The 20,541-nt window shown below is 38.1% G+C and overlaps 1 protein-coding gene across 1 annotated transcript in view; it reads left to right on the top strand.

Annotated features, from left to right (window-relative positions):
* The first annotated feature begins 4,028 nt into the window (after positions 1-4,028).
* LOC145998492 (60S ribosome subunit biogenesis protein NIP7 homolog) overlaps positions 4,029-20,541 on the top strand; it is a 29,509-nt gene continuing 12,996 nt past the window's right edge. Inside the window, exon 1 of the mRNA XM_083134911.1 lies at positions 4,029-4,184. Coding sequence (XP_082991037.1) covers positions 4,129-4,184 — 56 coding nt within the window. The 5' untranslated portion in view covers positions 4,029-4,128. The remainder of the gene's footprint in view (positions 4,185-20,541) is intronic.

Genomic DNA, 20,541 nt, shown 5'->3' with positions numbered 1-20,541 from the left:
TGTTTATCCCCCAAACAGCTGCCGCACACATCCAAAGGGCCAGTGACACGTGTGGAGGGCATGAATATCCCAAACCAATCTTTGGTCTCACTTTGGCGATACTCTGAACCAGTGCTGCGAAAGGAGGAGTGTTCTTTTAGACCGAACGCCTGGATTATAAACATTTCCCTTCTCAATCCCGGCCCAACCAACCAAAAGTTTTCCGTTCCACCAAAGGTTCCACACACCCTAATTGCACACGACAAATGATATCAATTTTGTGGAACAAATTTCAACATTATAAATTTATATTTAAAATATCTTGAGTTTAATGACAGTGTTCAGTTCACTTATCATCTCTTGCTTCTTCTTGCCAATGTTGCAATTGATAAAAACCCAAGTCTGTAAAGTTACCTACTTTTTTTCCCATTTTACATCGCTTTTCTATCTCTTTCGATTAATCACGGCAATGAGGATGAACAAAATGAAGTTAAATTGATATTGTCCTCACCAGGGGCTCTATTATTCTTAAAGTTTCTGATTATTTGGTTAATTTCTCATACTGTGGGTTCATTAATAAACTGTTGGGGGCCAGAATATTGCTTACATTCTATGTCATTTCTACTTGCAGGTCTATTCAATAGTACTTTGAAATACCCTCTCCAGCGTTTCTTCTCCGTGCACCAAGTTCCCAGTTTTACCTCGACGTGCTACCATTCTAGGCTGATAACAACCCCTTTTTTTCTCTCCTTATTCCTTCATAAAATTTCCTACTATCATTTCTGAGATACATTCTCTTCAAATATATTTTTCTTCATTCGTAAAATCCAGTGACGTGCACTGAGGAGTAGCTAGCCTAGCAGAGATAGATCAATCAATCTCACATCTCTAATTATTTTCAAATCACAATATTTATTGTCTTGTTATAGCCACAGTTCATATGCAACACTTTTTTTCACGCGCTTTTCATCCCAATGTGCGATCCGCTCTTCCTCCGCCTCATCAGATCCAGGTAGAAACGCCAACCCGAAGGAAAAGGGAAGATTTCTGCCTTACCTCCCTTGCCCCTCGCACACCGCTGCAATGGTTGAAAGCCCGTGCTTTCAAATCCCCCAGTCTATCTCCTATAGGACAGATTGGGGATCGGTTTCCCTTCGATTCCTTTGTAAATCCTCTAAAGAACTTAGCGGGAAATTTTCTGCAGTACTTATGTTCTCTGTATTTACACCACAACTTTTTACACGTTGCACAATATGTATGCATAATATGGGATGTGGTTTTATTATTTATGAAATGGGAACGTGTTATGTGCAGACAATACTGTTATGCTTTCTTTCTTTTCTTTTTCAAATATGGAATATAATGATTAAATTTACTACAAATATTTGCTCAGGCTCTCTCTCGCTCTCGTTTTAGTAGTGTTTTTATTTAAATACACTAATCTCTTGTCTTCTAACGGATGTATTTATTTGGGCAAATGAACGCGCATTTCATATTGTTGTTGGTTTGATTTATTTCACTTCGATTTTCTGCCACATTTGGTTATCGCGAAAATGAGGATGAGTGATGATATGATGAAATTGATGAAGGGACCTCGAACAATCCAGGCCGGAATTCGAACCCATGATGAGCGCGCATTCTTGTTCCTATGTGCTGTACTCTGCAGTGAATAATGAAATAATTTAGAATGAAAAATGTATCTCAGAACTCAAAAAGCCAAATGAATATTATTAAAGAAACTACAAAAAAATGTCCTTTGTTACCTGTTTTGTTTATGTGCATAAAGTTGACTTAAAACACCAAATCAACCAACCGTGGGGAGTGGTTATCAGAGCTACGACACCAGGGGTTCCGGGTTCGAACCCCGACCTGGGCATGAGTGTTCTTTCTGTTTGTCAATTCATTAATAACCAAATATGACAAAAAAGCGACGCTAAATAACAAAAATCAAATCAAATCATTGATTGATTGCTTGATTTCGTTCATTTTACTTCGCTTTTCAGCCACTTTTAGCTAATCGTGAAGATGATATGATAAAATTGATGAAGGGACACACACAAAGAATACTCATGGCTAAGCCGAGATTCTAACCCAGGATCTCTGGCTTAGTAGTCAAATCAAATCGTTTTTTTTTATTTTCGAATATGGGGTGGGGTGTATTTTTCTTAGTACTCATTCATGATTATGCAATCTTATCCTTTTATTGACATTCTATTTTTTTAGGAATACTGGGCCCTAAAGGGTTGAAGGGTATGACCCACACAAATCCCCCTTTGAGCTACTGATTGCTACCCCAAGTGTCGACTTCACCGCACGTCACTGGTAAAATCTTACAGATTCTTTTCAGAGCTAGTTAATTGTATTTACAATTTTTGAAAGGTTTTTTCTCAAATGTATCCCTACTACTGAAAATACTCCCCCCCACAAAACGGGAAAGTCTCTGTTTATGCCTCCCCCCAATTTCGGAAGAAATCGGCGCCGCCACTGGTTCTCGTTATTTGTTGGATATTGTTATCGTTTATTGCTGTAGCTTACAGACTGTAAATCACAGAAAACAATATTGCTTGTAATAAAGTATCGACATAATTTCACCATTCGAATTACATGAATTGTTTCCAGATATATCGGGGGGAGGGTAAAGTATTGATTAATTTAGTTTATATGTTTTGGAAACTTTGTTAGACAATTTGCAATCTTACGAAAAATACCAAAATGGCAATTACAAAACAAATAGAAAATACGCATGACTTCAATGGAATATTATCAGTGGGGCTGTTCATTGCCAAACTTTCTCGGTGGTGGCGCAACCCCTGTTGTGTCCCTAAATAATTTCGTTCGTCATTTGGTTGTCCTAAGCTTTACATTGGAGCGCGATCGGATGGCTATTCAAACGTTACTTTCAATGAAGGTAAGAATTTCTCGAGTAAATCGATAAAAAAAAAATGGGTTTAGCAAAGCTTTAAGATTATGTAGCCAATCATAAGTTTCCGAAAATTACATTTTCCTGAACCTATGAATTAATATATTAAAGCGCAACGGAATGGTTGCGAAAACGAGCTAAATATAGTAAGTTTGTGCTCAAAGAACACTAAACTTGACGTCATTTGGTTCGTCTTTAACTGCCATGGGTCGAAAATACTAAAATTTAGATTTTTACACTATACTTTGCTTTTTTTCTGGTTCCGATCACGTGTAATTCAACGACGGGTAGGAATCGAAGAAACTCCCAAAATTATATAGAAAAATGTATTAAGTGCGTAAACGCATGATATATATTATTATACACTATGACTGACATTATGCCCTATCCGATAATTTAATATTAACGTATGTTTTCATTGTATTAAGCAGATATTCTCCCCTCGTATTTTCGTCCTTTTTCTTAGTAACAACAATTCTAAAATTATAATTCCTGTAAATAAGATAGCCCTAGAAGTTGCGAGACATGAAACAGAAGAAAAAAATATTTTTTGTAATAACTATTTTTGACCATAAATGTTTGTATATAAAACATAGGACCATATTCACTGGCTACGTGGAAAAGTATGATATCATGTGAGAAAAGGTCAGTTATTAAAAACAACTATAAAAATATAAATACAGTCGCGCGGAATTATTATGAATTATTCTTTACCGGATTCTCAACGATAGATCACTTAAATTATGAAAATTGCAAGTGACGTAAAAAAGCTGTGGAAATGTTAAGGCTTTTTTGAGTTCCGATATCTTTTCTGTTGTTGACAATCGTCTTTTCAAAAGTCTTACTTTTACAGCACTAATTATTCAACTATCGTGTTCAGACATCATTTCTGAGGTTAAGATGATATTAAACTTGCAATTTAATGTAACAGCACGTTCGGCCATAGAATATGGTTCGGCATCAAATTTCCATGTATTTAAATGGGAGAACAATTGCCGATCAAAAGCGACACAACAGGGCTGCTGTGCTATTCGGTTACAAAGATGTTGTATAAAGAAACGAAATACCACGGTAGTCCGAAAGACAGCGAATGAAAATATCTAAAACATTATTACTGTTACCATCGGACGCCACCTCCACCTGCTCTGTTTGAAGTTAATTTTTTTACATGTGGTCATCGTATTAATTTAGCTTACTGTCGCATATAAATGTAAATAATCGTAGAAGATATGAAGACTCTGTCTGAAGAAAGAACAAAACTTGTGTTCAAAAAGCTGATGAAATAGTAAGAAAAAATATATGTATTGTAATTTGAGATATCGTTACTTGTGTAGTAGAAACGTGCTGGAAATTTATGTAATTCGATTTTTGTAAACTTTATACTATAAAAATAGTGGAATAAATTTGAGATTTAAAGTAGAAATTTCAATCCGCATGAAAATCGTGTTAAATTGTAGGGCATGTGTGTATTCATATTATGGCTCAAGTTCAGATTGTTTAATTCTGAATTTATCATGATGCACAACCATATATGATATAGTTCGATTTGTAATTATGTCTGTTGACATATAGTTCGGAGTCTCAGTGATTGCTTTCTGCTCGTTTTATTTTCCTTTCCGTATACTCACATATGATTCTTTGCTTGCGAGCAGCCATCGTCTTGGATACGGACTGCTGCTGCCATCTACTACACATGTGGAGGGGTGCAAGGGGTATTTCGTTGCTAAGTGCTTTGGTCGTCAGGTTTAGGGCTCTTTGAATTTACTATTTCCAAGATTTATCGAAACGTATGCGAACTTTTTCACAAATTATCATGTGTTTTGGACCTTCTTTGTGTAATTATGATAAAATTTTGGTAACAGTTCGTTATATCGGAGACACATTTAAATCGGATATTTTGTGTTGTGCATGGTTAGTACTTACCAATTGTGTATTGCGGAACATAGTTCAAGGTTCCGTTATGCTTTTTACACTAAAACAAACACAGTATTTCACGGATAGCCCCACGAACCATTTCCATAAGGTTAGGTTTGGTTGGGTTAGGCAAGCATAGTAAAAAAAAAAGTTTGAAGCACTAACAGTGGGTTACGTTATTGAACGTGCGGAGCATGCAGTTCACGTATGGGAAGCATGGCAATTGTGCATCGGTGAGATATTTCTCTTGAAAAATATATGGTTTCCCTGTCAAATAGATTCCACAATCAAAGAAAATACCTCCACGATCGTTGGAAAGCTTGGAGAAACTTATTTCCGTAAGTAGTTTCTTCTGTAAAAATGAAGAAATGTCTCTCCGATATAACGAATTCCATTATTGCTGTTTATATTATTCCATTTATCTAACGCTTGAAAAATCTGCCACATATTTGTAAAAAACGGTACTACTTTACTATACCTGAGACACCTGGGAATCATATCTTTCGCACTCTTTTACATTGCTAACGTACTATTCTGCATTCCGGAACACTTATTTAGGTGAAATAATTGAATTTGTTAGGAAAGTAATGTATATTTCTTACATTTACGAGTACTTACTGTTCTTGTTTATTTCCACACACAACATGGCGATAGCTTACCGTTGATCGTTCCTTGAGCCAGAAAAACCATTGACGTTAGCCCAAAAATTCTCGATAGCCCCACAAACCATCACGGGGACGAGGTATGCGTACTAGGTTAGGTTAGGCCTGTTAGGTTTGGTTCCATTAGCACTCCTTTCGTTCAATTTAGCATATACGGACAATACGAGAGCGTATTGTGCTCTCATGCAGGAAGCAAATGGCAGCAACTGCAATAGCGCGTCGGAAATAGATTTTCGTACAAAACCACATGCATTCGCATTAAAATGAATCAAAATTACATTCCCGAATACTTTCTCCTGTAAATTTGAAGAAATCTGTCTCATGTATAGTAAAGTGTTACCTAAAAAACTTTATAAATATATTGTCCAGAAGCATGTAACCGGTGTTACCGCAGGTAACAGCAAAATGTAAAAAATTAAGGTAAGAGTCTAGTTTACATCCTTTTCATAAGGAATACGTTTCATATATCGTTGGAAAGGTTATTGTATAAGGAATTCAACAACTAAATCCCAAGGCGAGGAAAAATTTCCTCGAGGAGAAAATCGAGAGAAACCGATGTTGTCTGGATATGCTTGATTGAACGTACTGAGGATATTTTTCGATGATAAAGCACATATTTAGGGGTGAAATGAGCGCTAATGGAACCTAACCTAACCTCGTAGGCATACCTCGTTCCCGTGAATAGTTAGTGACAGAAAGTGTAAAAAGAAAAACTTACTTATCCTACGGATGCCGGAGCGCCAGCTGTCTGCTAGCACAGTTTTGTAAACTGGCAAGAAGGAGTGCGCAAGAAAGACATAAATGGGCAAGAAGGACGTAAACTAGACTCTAGCCAAAATTAAAAAGTTTTTTTTTCAATAGAATAAGAACATTGTTAAATACGTTAACCGAAAGCGTTGCAGTCGAGTGTATATTGCAGAGGACATTTTTTCTGCAGCCGACAAAAGCAAAGAGGAAGGCCGTTCTGCTACCCTCAAGAGGTAACAAGAGGAGAGGGAGCCAATTCAAGGGAACAGCGGGAAAAGACCTAAAGGAAAGGGGGGGGGGTATTCATATGCATGTTTAGGGGCCGAGTTACCAGTGCAGTCTACCGGATCAGCAAGTGTTGTCACATTGGATTTTCAGAAAAGAGCTAAATCCTGCCTAAAACTGAAATACTATTTCTCTGAAGCAACAAGAGGTAGACTTCAAAGTCAAAGCTGGGTTTAATTACAACTGAGACCATTTACATAATAGACTAAAAGATAAGTACTGCAGTTCGTGATTTGGACAAACCTTGCTCCAAAGAAATTTAAGTAGGCAACAGTAGTAGGTACACTCGAAATCGAATGAAATGCCCCCCCCCCCCTTACGGTTATGCAACCCGGAATTTTATATCATCTATTTTCGCCAGGAATAGCAGCTCGCGAGAAGCGTAGTGTTTCCAACTCTTGAATCTAGCCACAGATTCACGCGACCGGGTGGAGATCTTGCTTTCCTCTGATTTGATTTTAACGGACAAGAAGTTTATTTTGAGAATGTCTCTGGTAATAATAACAAGTGTTATTAACATTTATGCTTGAGTTTTTTATTATTCTTTTACCACTTCCGAACGAATATGTGAGGATTTTTTTTTTTTTCATTTTGCAATAACGCTTTCGGCATTTTTCCTTCAGAGTTATTCTTTTTGTTTTTAAATTTTTGGCGACATCTGATTGGAAAAAGTTCCACGAAGTTTGTTTTAAGTGTAAATGCATCTGGACATACAGTGTAGAGTGGGATTCGAACAACAAATATGAGCTTCCGTCGCGAATCGAACCAGCGCTCCTTTCATTATGTTTTCTTTCCACGTTTATTAAAATTTGCTTCCTTCAGCCTACTTCCGATTGTCGTATATTTCAATTCGTATTCCCGTTTGTTTTTTTTTCATTTGCATTGTTCGAGCCATGATAACTTTCTCTCTTAATCTGGTTATTCGAATAATTTTATACTTAATTTTTTTTTTTCCTTTTCTCGATTTTCCCTTCGCACTCATTACAGATTTCGGTATCGCGCTATTCCATATTTTCAGTAATTTAATTCTTTGACTATTTTTAATTTGCCCTTAGTCCGAATTAAGAAAATATGTTAGGAAATGTTTCCCGTGTAAATCTTATTGTATGGTGGTGTAAAATTGATGCCAGCTTTTTCTTGCGATAAGGGTTTTGAAAGTGCAAGGGTCTCATTTATTAACCATGGTGGGAAGGGGGGGGGGCGGAGGGGTGCCAGAAACCTTCCAGTCGGAATATGCCTGAAACGAAAAGTATAGATCGACCTCAACGAAAAAAATCCTTGGGACGAAAAGTACCCGCGCAGATCTCCCTTCTTCCCTTCAGCTCGGGCCATAAGGAAGCATGGTCCACTCTCCCCCGCCCCTCCTCGCGGGAGTATGGTGCACAGGAGTCGCGGGTCTGTGCAGATTGTTTTGCTTGTGGTTCCACTCTTCCATCAGCATGTGGGTGCTGAGAAGGCTATGCTATCTGCGAGTGAGGGAGAGGGGGTGACGAGCAACACTGCCACAGCGAGTCGCTGTAAATGATTTCATTGTCTGTGCTGGGTGAAACCGGTTCTTGGTGCTCCTACACTTTTCCGATACATTTCTGCCAGCCTTTCTAGCGAAGCGAGGTCATATGTTCCAGATTCGAACTCTGGTCAGGCATGAATGTATCACTGAGTTTGTCCCGTCACAATTTTATAAATTGATAATTCATCCGTATTATCGCGATTAACTCAAGAGGCAGAAGAGTGATGTAAAATAACCGAAATAGAAATTGATGCATTTGTGCCTGGTGCTAGTGTAACAACGAAGTTAACTCTTTATAAATGATGAAATAGGTAGCCCTTGCGCTCAAATACACTTACACCTTGGCACACACAAAAAAATCTAACTTATCGCTGATCTCTTACTACATTTGGAATACAACCAAGAGCGATGTAAAGCAATGCAATTACATTGTGAATGTTTCACATCCTATAGTCTTTCTTTTTCTCGTAGCGGGGGCGGGGGTTCATTCATTACAAATATCTAGGAATGGATTTAGAAGCAATCCGTGATATACTTAAATATCATAACATGCTACGTAACCAGGGTTCTTGGGTCCTAGCCTCTGATAATGAGTTTTTCTTTTTCGTTGTTTCTTCAATCTTCATCAATTTCCCTGAAGCATCATTCATCCTCTGTCGCCATTGGCTATATGTAAAAGTTGACATAAAATTAGTAAATTTTGAAAAGAAAACACAAGGATCTGCTTTTCTCATAGCTCGCCAAACATGCACATTTCTGTATTTTATGCTTTCAGCGCTATCATTATTCTTGGCAGGCAATGGAATTGAAGCAACTCTCACAACTAACGTAAACTACATATCACTCAGGCATGACAATTCTCGCGGGCAAAGTGGATTTTTTTGGCACATGGTAGCGCAATAACTATCTTCTGGCCTAGATTTAAATCCGTACTTTTTATTCCAGTTTAGTGATTGACTCACAATTTTGCCATTGAAGGTTTGGGTTGTATTTGGGTTATACGTATTGTTTTTGGTGCGCTAGGAAAAAGCAATCCCAAAGGTTCGCACTGAACAGAAAATTGTGTGCTTTTCCTCTCTCTCTCTCTCTCTCTTCCAACTCCGTCCCTCTCTCTCACCCCAAGTCCCCACTATTTAGGTAAACTGTTGTTAGAAACATATTTTCCGAAGAATATCCACATTGAAATTAATATTCCCCAATTGTTTTGATAGGGCATTTCTATTGCTCCGAACGAATTATCTCCGTAAGAGGACTAGGGCCTCCCCTATGGCGCAATCGTAGAGTCGTCACCTTTAATCAAGGGGACCCGGGTTCGATACCCGGTGGAGGAACATAGTGGTTCGGAACCAACTATAAACTGTAGGTCCAGTCCCAATTAGCCTTTCTGTGCACAAGTGAACTTAAAAAACAACAATTCAATTCAATTCAATTGAATCATCTTATCAATATTTTTAAATCTGCATGCACCTGCTTAATTTAATAGATTATACATTTATATTCATTGTGGGCAGAAATGTGCGAGAAAACAATGCATTTTTTTAATGGAATGCATGAGTCAATAATAATGTATATTTTACGGTATATACTCTTTTATATTGCATTGATTCAATAGTATCCTTATTTCCTAAAGCAAGCGTGAGTTCCTTTGCACACACCACACAGGCCCTGCTTGACGTAAATCTCAGATGCAGTAACTTCACGGTTGCCTTTGCCACCACGCTTTGGCTTTAATTCGAGCCCCGGTAGGTGCTTCGTTCGAGATCCTGCAGCAGTTTTACTCGTAACTATGCCTTGAGCATGTCACTTGCAACGGAACCAATAAAATGAAACTTTCTGCACCGGAATGGGCGTGAAACTCTACATGCACCAATGATAAGCTGTTTTCAAGAGGCATGTGCCACGTGCAGCATGTCCCTTCGGTCCGAATGTTCCTTTACGATATCATTTCATCATGCCTTACACTTCGGAATTTCCAAGAGAGGAGATAGTCCGCATGTTCTTGTGCGGCGGATCTGCTTTCAAGAGTAGATTGGCCAGCGAAGTCTTCCAATCGAAAACATTTGGGCGTTGATGGTGAGAGAGTGGGAACCTAGACAACTGAGAACAACGGAAGCTCTACTGGCTCACGTGTTTGATGTTTCGGAGAGTTTAAGGAGAAGACCAAACATTTGCTCGTGGAATCCTTGCCTCGTCAACTATATGATGTGCTTGAATCCAACGGCGGGTGAACACAGTATTCAAACTCCGCACTGTTTAACCGATGTTCTTTGCTACATCCCAGAACAAAACTAATAATTACACACATCTCCATATGCAACTTATCTTTCCAATTCTTTCTTATTGATACCTTGGTGCTCTTGGTTACTTTTTCGCACACCTGAACCATTATATTATATTCTATAATATTAATATTCACATTATTGACAGATTTGATTCACATGAAATTCAAATGCGCAGCACACATGCACCCATTCCTAACACTTAACTGTTAGTTACATTACACCTATCACGTTGCCACAGTTCTAAATCAGGGGTGTCCAGGGGGAGGGGCGTTGTGGCGCAGACTGTGATGGAAATTTGACTGAGTAAACAGGGCACAAGTTGAATTACGTCATCAATTAGCTATTGCTGTTATACAAATAGTCATTTGTAGATTGTCAGGGGAATTGTTACGGGTAATAAGTAATATTGGTGGGGGGGGCGATATCCAACTCTTACATATTAGGCCATAGATTGATAGGGAAATTATGGTGGGCGATTAATGAAGTTAGTGAGATTTTAAGGTAGCGGGATTGATAATTATTTGGGGGGGCAGGGAATCCCAAGTCTTGTGTATTACTATTACGTCTTAGATTGCTTTTTTGGAGGGAGCAATATCAGCAGGAAGTCTAAAATTGGCATGGAAATTTTGTTGGGAAGATTGAGTATTAAATTTGAGGTGGAGGGGAGGGGAATGAAGTTTTGATAAAATGGTATGTCTTAGATTGTGAAGGGATTTCTGACGATTAAGAAATTGACAAAGATCCGGGCGGGACTCGAACCCGAAACATTCGGTGTCTGGATCGTTAGTCCACCACTAACCCCGCTTGGCTGCAGAGCCGGTTCTCTTTGGTGGCCAAGCGCGTTAAGTGGTCCACTTCCGATACCACGAAATTTCCGGGTTTGAGCCACGGCTTCAGTATTGGTATCATGGCATCAATTTAATCTAATCGTCACTCATCCTCATTAGTCGAAAGTGGCAGAAGAGCGACTTAAAATAACAAAAGGTACAAAAACAACTTTAACACTCTAGTAATTTCTGATGTATAGATGCGTATTAGCTTTGATTGTTGACTCTTGAATGATAAGCTTACGATTATTATTGTTAATATAAATTGCCATCCATCAACAGAAGGACGAACCAATCGATCATTTAATTCATGACGTTTTTTTGGTATTTGTTGTCCCTTCGGATCAGCTTCGAAACCTAAGGAAATTATTAGATGTTTGTCTGAAGTTAGTGACAATGGTTCTTTAAATTCCTGTAGCTCTTTCAGCCGACGCGGGAACCACCTTTATGGCATTGATCCTCTGTTGCCGCGTTTACCTACGAAGAAACTCGTGGTCAATCAACCAATTAGGCCTACTGCTTGGGCAAGAAACGATAACTTCACAAAGCCCTCTTCTCCGAAGCAGCCAGCAGGGAAACAGGATTTTTTCACAATAACCCTTTTGCTCTGTGAATGAACACCGGTTCTAACAACGTTTCTACTTAATTGGACATTATCAATTGTTTTTCCTTTTGATTGAACATATATTCTATCTATATATTTGGAGACATTTCAAGAGATCACCTCTTCTCTCATCTTCAGGCGAACAATTTTTGCTATGTCTGTAGTGTGATTGGAACTATGACAGTCCATGATTTTGCTCCAAATCCGGTCCGCTAAGCAACCAGTCTTAGATGCCCATTCGAAATCGACAGCTATAAAGCAAAATATGTTTGAAGTGAAGATCTTATTGAATGAAACATAGCTCGACTCACCCTCACATTTGCATTTTTTTAGATAACTTGCATGCACTTCGTATAGAAGACTGAAAATTCACACTATTTGGCATGGCAAATAGACCTTATTCCAGCTTCGCTGAAAGTTCGATGTATGTAATAATTGTCAGTCATGACGTTCAACGCCCTCTGCGCGTGTGTTGTGATGGGTTACAGTGTTTTAATTCCATTTCATGCTCAGAAAGGCTACCCGAAGTGGGACCTACAGTTGAAAGTGAGATCCGAACCACTAGGCAGTTGTGTCTCCACCAGGAATCGAACCTGGGACTCCGTGATTATAGGGGGTTAACGAGTTCATGGCTTTACAGTTTCGTGAATTGAAGGAAGCCAAGGTGAGAAAAATGTGAAGAAATGTCTTCTACACGGAACTAACTATGTGTGTGTATGTATGTAAAACTTTCTAGCACATCCATTTTCCTACCTTCATTTTATCATCATTACGTTGAATTTTGCACCAGTGATTTTTCACTACGTTCTAGGTCACGTCACTTTGAGACGTAAAGTATTGTCTGTAATTCAGTTTTAGTATAGTTTTTAGCCTCTCGCCCAAGAATTTTTAAGGTGGGAGAAGGGAGGTGGGACTCAACTTCTGGAAAAAATAGTGCGAGTTCAATTGAGAATACGAAAATGGAGCGGAATGATTATATTGCTAAAATATCTTCAGGAAAGTAAAGCGTAAAATTGAATTCTGCCTCTGAGTGAGTCAATGATATTGTTTATGTTTGAAGGTAATATATTAAACATGACTATCAGCATAACCGAACGCATATAATGAGATGATTTTTTAGTGTTACCAGGCTAAAGGTGTGGAGTGCGGCCTGTTGCCTCCTTCATTACGGAATTCCACATGTAAAAATTGATCAGCTCTTATTGCGAGTAACCATTATAGGCTTAGACCAAATTCTGGCGTTTATATTTCAATTCACTTCCTCAACAAATCCTTTCTCGATTGACTAGATTTTAAGCGGAGCGTCATTCAGTTGTCTGTCAGTGTTCTTTTTTGCAGAAGCAACAGCAGCTCGCTCGCACCCACAGTGCCCCGCCCACTCGACGAGACGCGTTGTCTGTGCAGTGCAGAACAGTGACAGTTTTGCCTCTCTATTCGATCTTTGTATTCTCCTTTGTCTGCCACTACACACACATTTCAGACAATTCTTCCCATACAACAAATGGAAAAGCAATCAGGCAACTGTTAAATGGCTCTTTTCTAGATCTTCTATTAACACTTTCCACGGTCAAGATATGTTAACTTGGTTCTGTTTCGTATTCCCACAATTTGGCTTCGTGCAGCAGGGGTTTATATTGCAAGCTTAAAAAAAAATGTAGGCAGGTATTTTAACATTTTAATTTTCATCAGTTGCATGATTGTATGAAAGAATATGGTGGAAAAATACACTACTTAAGACAATATCACTAATAATAATTGGCCGCCGCTGTGCCCGAGCGTGGTAAGCCGTCGGTTTTTGATCTCGCTGCCGAAATTCCCGGGTTGGAGTCCCGGCCTGGGTATGATTGTTTATGAGTGTTCCTTCATGCATTTTATCATACACTAATCCTCATCGTTGCGATTAGCCAAAAGTAAAGTAAAAAAAGAAAGATAATACTAGTAATAATAATAATATGAATCTAGCAGCCATGGTTTCTTTATGACTGTCCTCTTATCAATTTCATCGAGTCATCATTCATCCTCATTGTTGCGATTAGCCAATAAATGGTAGAGAAGCTGCGAAAAATAAGATGTAAAATAATAACAGAATTTTCTCCGCAGAAGGAAAAATAAATGCTCCAGAACACATGCAATACAGGAAAAGAGTGTCCTGTAATGTGAGTCTGTAAACCAAATGTAACTCACGAATGAAGAAGTTTACGTTAAGGTTTCGTCTACTACGAAGCAATACAGGCTTGGATGGCGCAATGGTATCGTCGTCGCCTTGTAATCAAGGAGTCCCGGTGGAGGCACAAAGGGGTTCGGATCCCACTTTAAACTGTAGGTCCAGTCCCGATTAGTCATACTGTGTATTGTGGACTTAAAACACCAAATCAACAACCAACCTACCAATACAGGGTTGGAAACACTACAGTTATAGGTTTGGAAACACTGCTCTTCTCGGGAACTACTCTACCAGGCGAAACTAGATGAAATAACATTACGGGTTGCATAACCGTAAGGGAGGGCGTTTCTTTCGAATTTGTGTGTACATCTGGACTTCCCTTCCACCACTGAAGGAGGGCTATTCTGTCTGCTTACTGCACAAACTTCAAACCGACCCAAGAAATGTGTGGTTCTTCTTCCCCTTTCCACCTCTTTGCAAAGAAACAGAGATGGTTGACAAGGCTCGACCATTATTCACTGGATTTTTGCGGTAACTCTCTCATGAGTGATAGTTCTTTCTAGGAGTGATTGTGGCTAAATCATGAGAATGATTTATCACGAAATGAACAAAAATCTAGATCAAAGGCATGTTTTTTTTTTTGGAGGGGGCGAGGTAGGGTGGAGATGATAACATCTAATGCCTGGTAACACTCTTGAAAAAGTCATACCATGCCACTTATATTGTCATATGACTAAGATACAAAAATGTTTTAGTTGGTCAATTATCACAGAACGTACATGCATTTATTCAAAGAGAAAAAATCAGATGAAAAAGAAATTTGCACAATGTCAAAATGAGGGGAGAAGCTTAATGATCGGAGTGATAGTCAGTGGAAATAAATGTTTCATTATCACTTTTATCAGAATCTAGATATAAAAATAAACTTCCCTTTCCAATATCTTCAATGTGGCAAGGACATTCCACTAAAAATTTGGATTACTACTTTCATCTAGTCAAAACACGTATAACTCATTTATTTCGTCCTTTTTAACATTGCTACTTACTTATTCTGCATTGCGGAACATTCTGTAAGGTGTAATTATGAATTTCTCATGAAAATAATTTCAATTTTTCATATTATGAGTAATTATTGTTGTTCCTTTTTTCGATTGCGTGACACATAATATGGCACGAGCATTCTGGATCATCGTGCATTGTGCTTGTGTTTTGTCGATTTGGAGTGGGTATGCAGTGTTTCCAACATTCTAAACTAAAAAATGGCCCAAGTTCCTTTGTTTTATTGCGATTTCATCATGCTGCGAATGCAATTTTTACATGGTTCGATTTTGATGTACGTCTGTAAGGTTAGGTTAGGCAAGCATAGTTAAAATTTGGGGTCACATCATCATCTTGAAAAAACACGGGGTGGTTGGAAACAGTGATAGGGGGTAACGTCATCAAGCTCACGGAACATCCGGTTCTCGTAGAGGAAGGGCATGGAAGCAACATCAATTGCGATATTTTTATACATATAAACATGAATTATCGCCAGAGGGCTGCATATCGGTCAGAATCGCTTACTAGACCCGCCTAACTGGTCGGGCGGGCAAGTAAAACTATATACCTGAGTTTTGACCCGTCAAGCATCGAAAGCCCATGGGTAACTGGAAGACCTTGCAAGACGAAGCTCGCTTATCTTCAGCGAACGCTCATTCCGGTTTTGCACCGTCTCCAGATACCTGAGTCACGCAGTCACCGTTGCCAACTTTTAGATTCTAAACTGTTCTAGGGGCACTTAAAATGTTCATCACTTTTATCAATTTGAAATTGCAGACATTTATTCCTTGGTAGAAAACATTTGTATCACTCAAACCCACTGGCGGCGATTGGGTTACAAAACTAAGGGACCAAGGTGCAAAAGTGGGGGGGGGGGGCAAGGACAGTTTAATTTCCCTTGATACATGAGGTTAGCGTGGTGCAAAAGTTTCAAAAAGTCGAGGGGGGAGGCAACTGCACTCTCTCTGCCCTGCCTCTAATTGCCGCCACTGCTGACACCTGTAAAGGAGTACGAACCAAGTTTCGCAAAAAGTGCCATCGTAAATATTTTGGAACTTTGTGTTACTGGTGGTTGTTCTACTTCATACTTTTTTGGGGGGTGGGGTGCTCCCCTATGGCGCAGTGGTAGTGTCGTCGTCTTGTAATCAAGGGGTACCGGGTTCGATACCCGGTTGAGGCTCATGGTGGTTCGGATCCCACTTTAAACTATAGGTCCAGTCCCGATTAGCCTTATTGTACATAAATTGACCAAATAAATGAATCAATCAATCAAACAGATTTTCTCTCTGGTGTAATTTTGCCAATTCAATATCCGAATTAGTTGCTCAAGATCTCCCTCCCCTTTAACACTAAGGCACGATGGTCCATAAAATGGAACATGAAATCATAATTTGCATTATAAAAGGTTTTTGAATATTGTCATCTCTTTCAACAAATCGTCGTTCGCTCATGTTGTTGTAACACCAGTAAGCCTTGTTTCCATGATATGAAAAACTCAATATGCTGACCAACGCAGAAATTTATTTTATTTTAAAACATAAACTAAACATAACGTTTCAACCTTCTAACAAGGTTTTCTTCAGACTCTGTACCCAGTACAAAAAAAAATGTTGTTGCTAGTTATCTAGTTCTACAGACCGCATTGATAGTAATACGATGCAAAATATAATTATTGTTAGCTTGTATCTTCATACGGGTGCAAATAGCAGGCAATGCTACTTACACATTTCAACAAACGAACAACGTAAAAATGAAACCGAGAGGAGATTTACGATTTCAAGACCAGAAAAGTGACATAAAATGAACAAGACACACAAACCTATTTGAAGACCTTCGAAACAAATTTGGAAAATGTGTGGTAGTTGGTTTGACATAATAATGAAACTAATTTGAGGAGTTACAAAATTCTTAGGTACAGTGGCGTAGCATCATATCGCGAGGCCCTGGGTGAGATTAGAATGCAAGGCTCCATCTGTTCTTTATGTTTGAAATATCAATGTGAATCGATATACAGTCATCAAGGAAACGTCAGCAAATTAATAATAGCCTATAATAATAATTAATTTCTGACGAAAAGTATATTTAATAGTACGCGACAGAGAAATTTACACTTGGCAGAGCTACATTAACACGCTGCTGGAATTTTCATTAACCAAGGCAGTAGTAATAGTACGTTTTTTAAGATGTTCTTTAGACAGTAAGACAACTGAAATATCCTTAAATAATAACCTTTAAATATAACCTATATATTATTTAATGAGTCGTTCTTTGTTTCCTCATTTCAAAATTTGTAGGATGTAAATGTGACAAACCATGGCTTAAGTAGAAAATATCGAAGGACGCACATAAAATGTCTGTGCTTGATAGAGCGGGGGGGAAGGGGCTGTGCTAAACCACAATCCTGTGTAGGGGCTCAAAGTATCTACCTTCAAGGTCTTCGACACAATCGGTTTCAACATCAACAAATCTTAAAACGATAGTCATTTGCACCATAAGTGTGAAATCTTTGGTGTAATCAATTGATACAGCTAATTTGACTTTTTTAATTAGCAATTTTGACTTTCTTGCACATTAATTGTACCAGTTTACTTTGAATTTTAGGGCTTAGATGATAATAATAATTGTGAATCTCATTTTGTTGTTACGTCTTAACGTTCTTGTAATATTAAATATTCAATCGTAAAGTACGCGTCCGCAAGAAACAAATTTGGGTCCCTCAAGTACAGTCAGATTATTCCAGGAAATGTATGTAATTACTTAGAATGGCTGGTTGTGGCTACACTTACATTAATAATTATACAAATCGATGCTCTACCTCTGCATTTTCACATATTATAACATATCTTTCTTTGACATTTATGTATTCAAAAGAAGAAAATACAAATACTTACTTATCCCCTTCCCCGCCCCTCTTAACAGCTGGGTGGATAAAAATAACGTTTTTTTATATTTTTTATTTAAATGGATCTTTTCTTTGGCATCGTACACATAGACATATTTTTTAAATAGAAAGGCTTTTTCTGATTAACGGCCCTGTAAAATATTTGAACAGTTTGATTAAAGCAAATAACAAATTACATGTAAATATGCATTTCTCTGTTTCTGGAACTGAACATAATGAACCTAATATGAAAATGTTTGTTAAGTGTGTTAATGAAACTATTATAATTTCAGTAACTTTTCTTACAGTGAAAATATAAATTCTGGACGTACTTTATAATTTTAACTTACAATAATATTTACAGTCTTTGTAGCCGAATTTTTGAGGTTTTAATGATAGCTAGCCAAATATCTGCTGCCACATTTATTTATAGTTTAATGAAAATGACACTATTTACGGTTTAACATGATTAGTATTTTGTATATTATTCTATTTAAAAAATGTGCTATTTTTGCTTATAAAAATTATTGAATTTTAAATCAAGGGAAATTTAAGTGTTTTTTTCAGATGACATATTACATTTATTTTCGTATGAGCTTCACCCCATCAGGACATATATTTTGTTTCCTTTATTTCCTTTCTTAGAGCATAATAAACACCATTAAATGAATATGAGATTAATATACTTTCACAAAAAGTGATTCTGATATCTACAAATTTCTTGTGTACATTATTCTGTAATTTTATTTTAAGTGATTTCAATAAGTGATTTTTTAAAATAGAATTCCCCAATTTAAATTTTGATTTAAATCAAACCACCTTGCTTAACAGAAAGCTGGCTTCTGGGCAGCGAATGATACTTTTACATTAGATCTTGCCCTTTCTCGTTCAAGAGTGAGATTACTGAGTCCGGTAAATTTTGGCTGAATCATACCATTCGACACTACCTTCCAGAAGTTTTTCCTAAGTTTCAATTTTGAGAAATATAGTTCTTTTTTCGTGGTTGTTACTTGAAGAGTAGGAAACAAACAGAAGGCGGTACAGGATACAGAGAACACTGGAAGCTAGTGTAGAGCTATCAAGGAGAAGAAACTTTCCCAAAGCACTTGATTTTAGATTTAAGCACATTCCTGAAACGTAAAACTTTATCAGGATATTCTGAAGATAAATCATCTTCGTGCCCGTTACAGAGGGCAATAGCTGCATCTGAAGTTGTAGGAACGAAGGAAGAACTGCTAATATTATCCATACCCTTCTTCAGTTTAAAACACTGGAAGCATTTAAATGCCCCATACTTTGCTCGGTGGCAGTTTGAGGTGCTTTATCATTAACATATTAAAATCGTGTAGGCTATGCAAGGTCACGAGACAGATGAAAAGCCAAGACAAAGCGCTTTCTATTCAAGAAAATAATAATTGGATAAAATTGTCCAAGCAATTTTTGCGTTAATGTTTCACATGAGAAATGAGAATTGTTTTGACTTTTTGGGGCCCCTTAGGCTTAGAGCTCCCGCCCGTCTGTGATTTGACGTATTCATTCAAATTATAACGTTAAACTTGAATATAAAGCCAGATAAAAAAAGTTTTAATTTTATTGCCCACAAAAATTAGCCTTTTCTATCTTTCTCACTTCCATTTATTACCGTTTTCGTATCAACCTCATGGGACGCGAGACCACTACATGCACGAGGCCAGGGTGGTCGCCCACTTCACCCACCCCTTGCTACGCCAATGGTTATACAACCTCAAGGCACCTGCGCCTAGCAGAAATTCAAATATTTCCATGCGTAGTGAAATATAATGGCCGTTGGCAACACTGACAGCAGTGCTCGCGTCTACTTGCAAGAACTACATCGAGTCTCACGGGTCTTCTTAAGACCCGGGTAATAGAAAAGCCTGGCAGGCATCGATGCCTGTGCACAACTGTGACGTGAAGCTCGCTTGCGCGATGTCGAACACCTGGGCTTGACGTGCGTGTTGCATATTATTGTAGGCGCGCCTCCTCGCAGACGGGTTTTTTCCGGGTCTTGTGCAGGTCTCTAATTATCGCTAAAAAAGATGACAGAAAATACATTCGGGAACTTCAACAATGCTACAGAAAGTGATTTGTGTAAGTAGTTTCTTCTGCAAAAATGAAGAAATCCGTTTTGACTAGATGAAAGTGTTACCGCTTCGGAGAATGAGAGTGTTGTTCTAGGCAGAAGGTTCCTAGTACCACGCCATGCCTGTTCCGGGTTAAGTTGCTCTACATGGGATATTTTCAACATGTTTGAATTGTCTTGAAATAAAATGTAAAATGCGCTGTCAATCAAAGTTTAAAAAAAAATGTCAGTCACAAATTCTATAGTCTTCTATTTTTCATGTATCATATTCTATTACATTGCCACTGTTAATTACAGTATTCATATATCAAAAGTGTATTCATTATGATGTGCTACTTGCAGGTAATCAACTAATATTAGGCTATATAATTTTTTTTCAATGTACAATATTTTATCTTATAACTTGGCACACACAGGAAGTGTACTACATGGAAGTTAGGTAATGTATTTGGTCTAGGAATTAATTCGTGCGGTTGTTACGCACACATTGAAGCTGTAGTTCAAACACAAAATACATAAATACCTTAAGAAAAATATTGTCCATCGCGAGCCACCACTTTCGCCCATCTGTCAGGCAAGTTACGGATTCCGTGGCGAAAGAAGTCCTCATCCTTTGAAGCGATCCAG

This window comes from Lepisma saccharinum, chromosome 14 (genome assembly GCF_977018435.1).
Source record: "Lepisma saccharinum chromosome 14, izLepSacc3.1, whole genome shotgun sequence".
Classification (NCBI taxonomy): Eukaryota; Metazoa; Arthropoda; class Insecta; order Zygentoma; family Lepismatidae; genus Lepisma; species Lepisma saccharinum.
The sequence above is the reverse complement of the archived record's forward strand: the minus strand, read 5'-3'. Positions and strand labels throughout refer to the sequence as shown.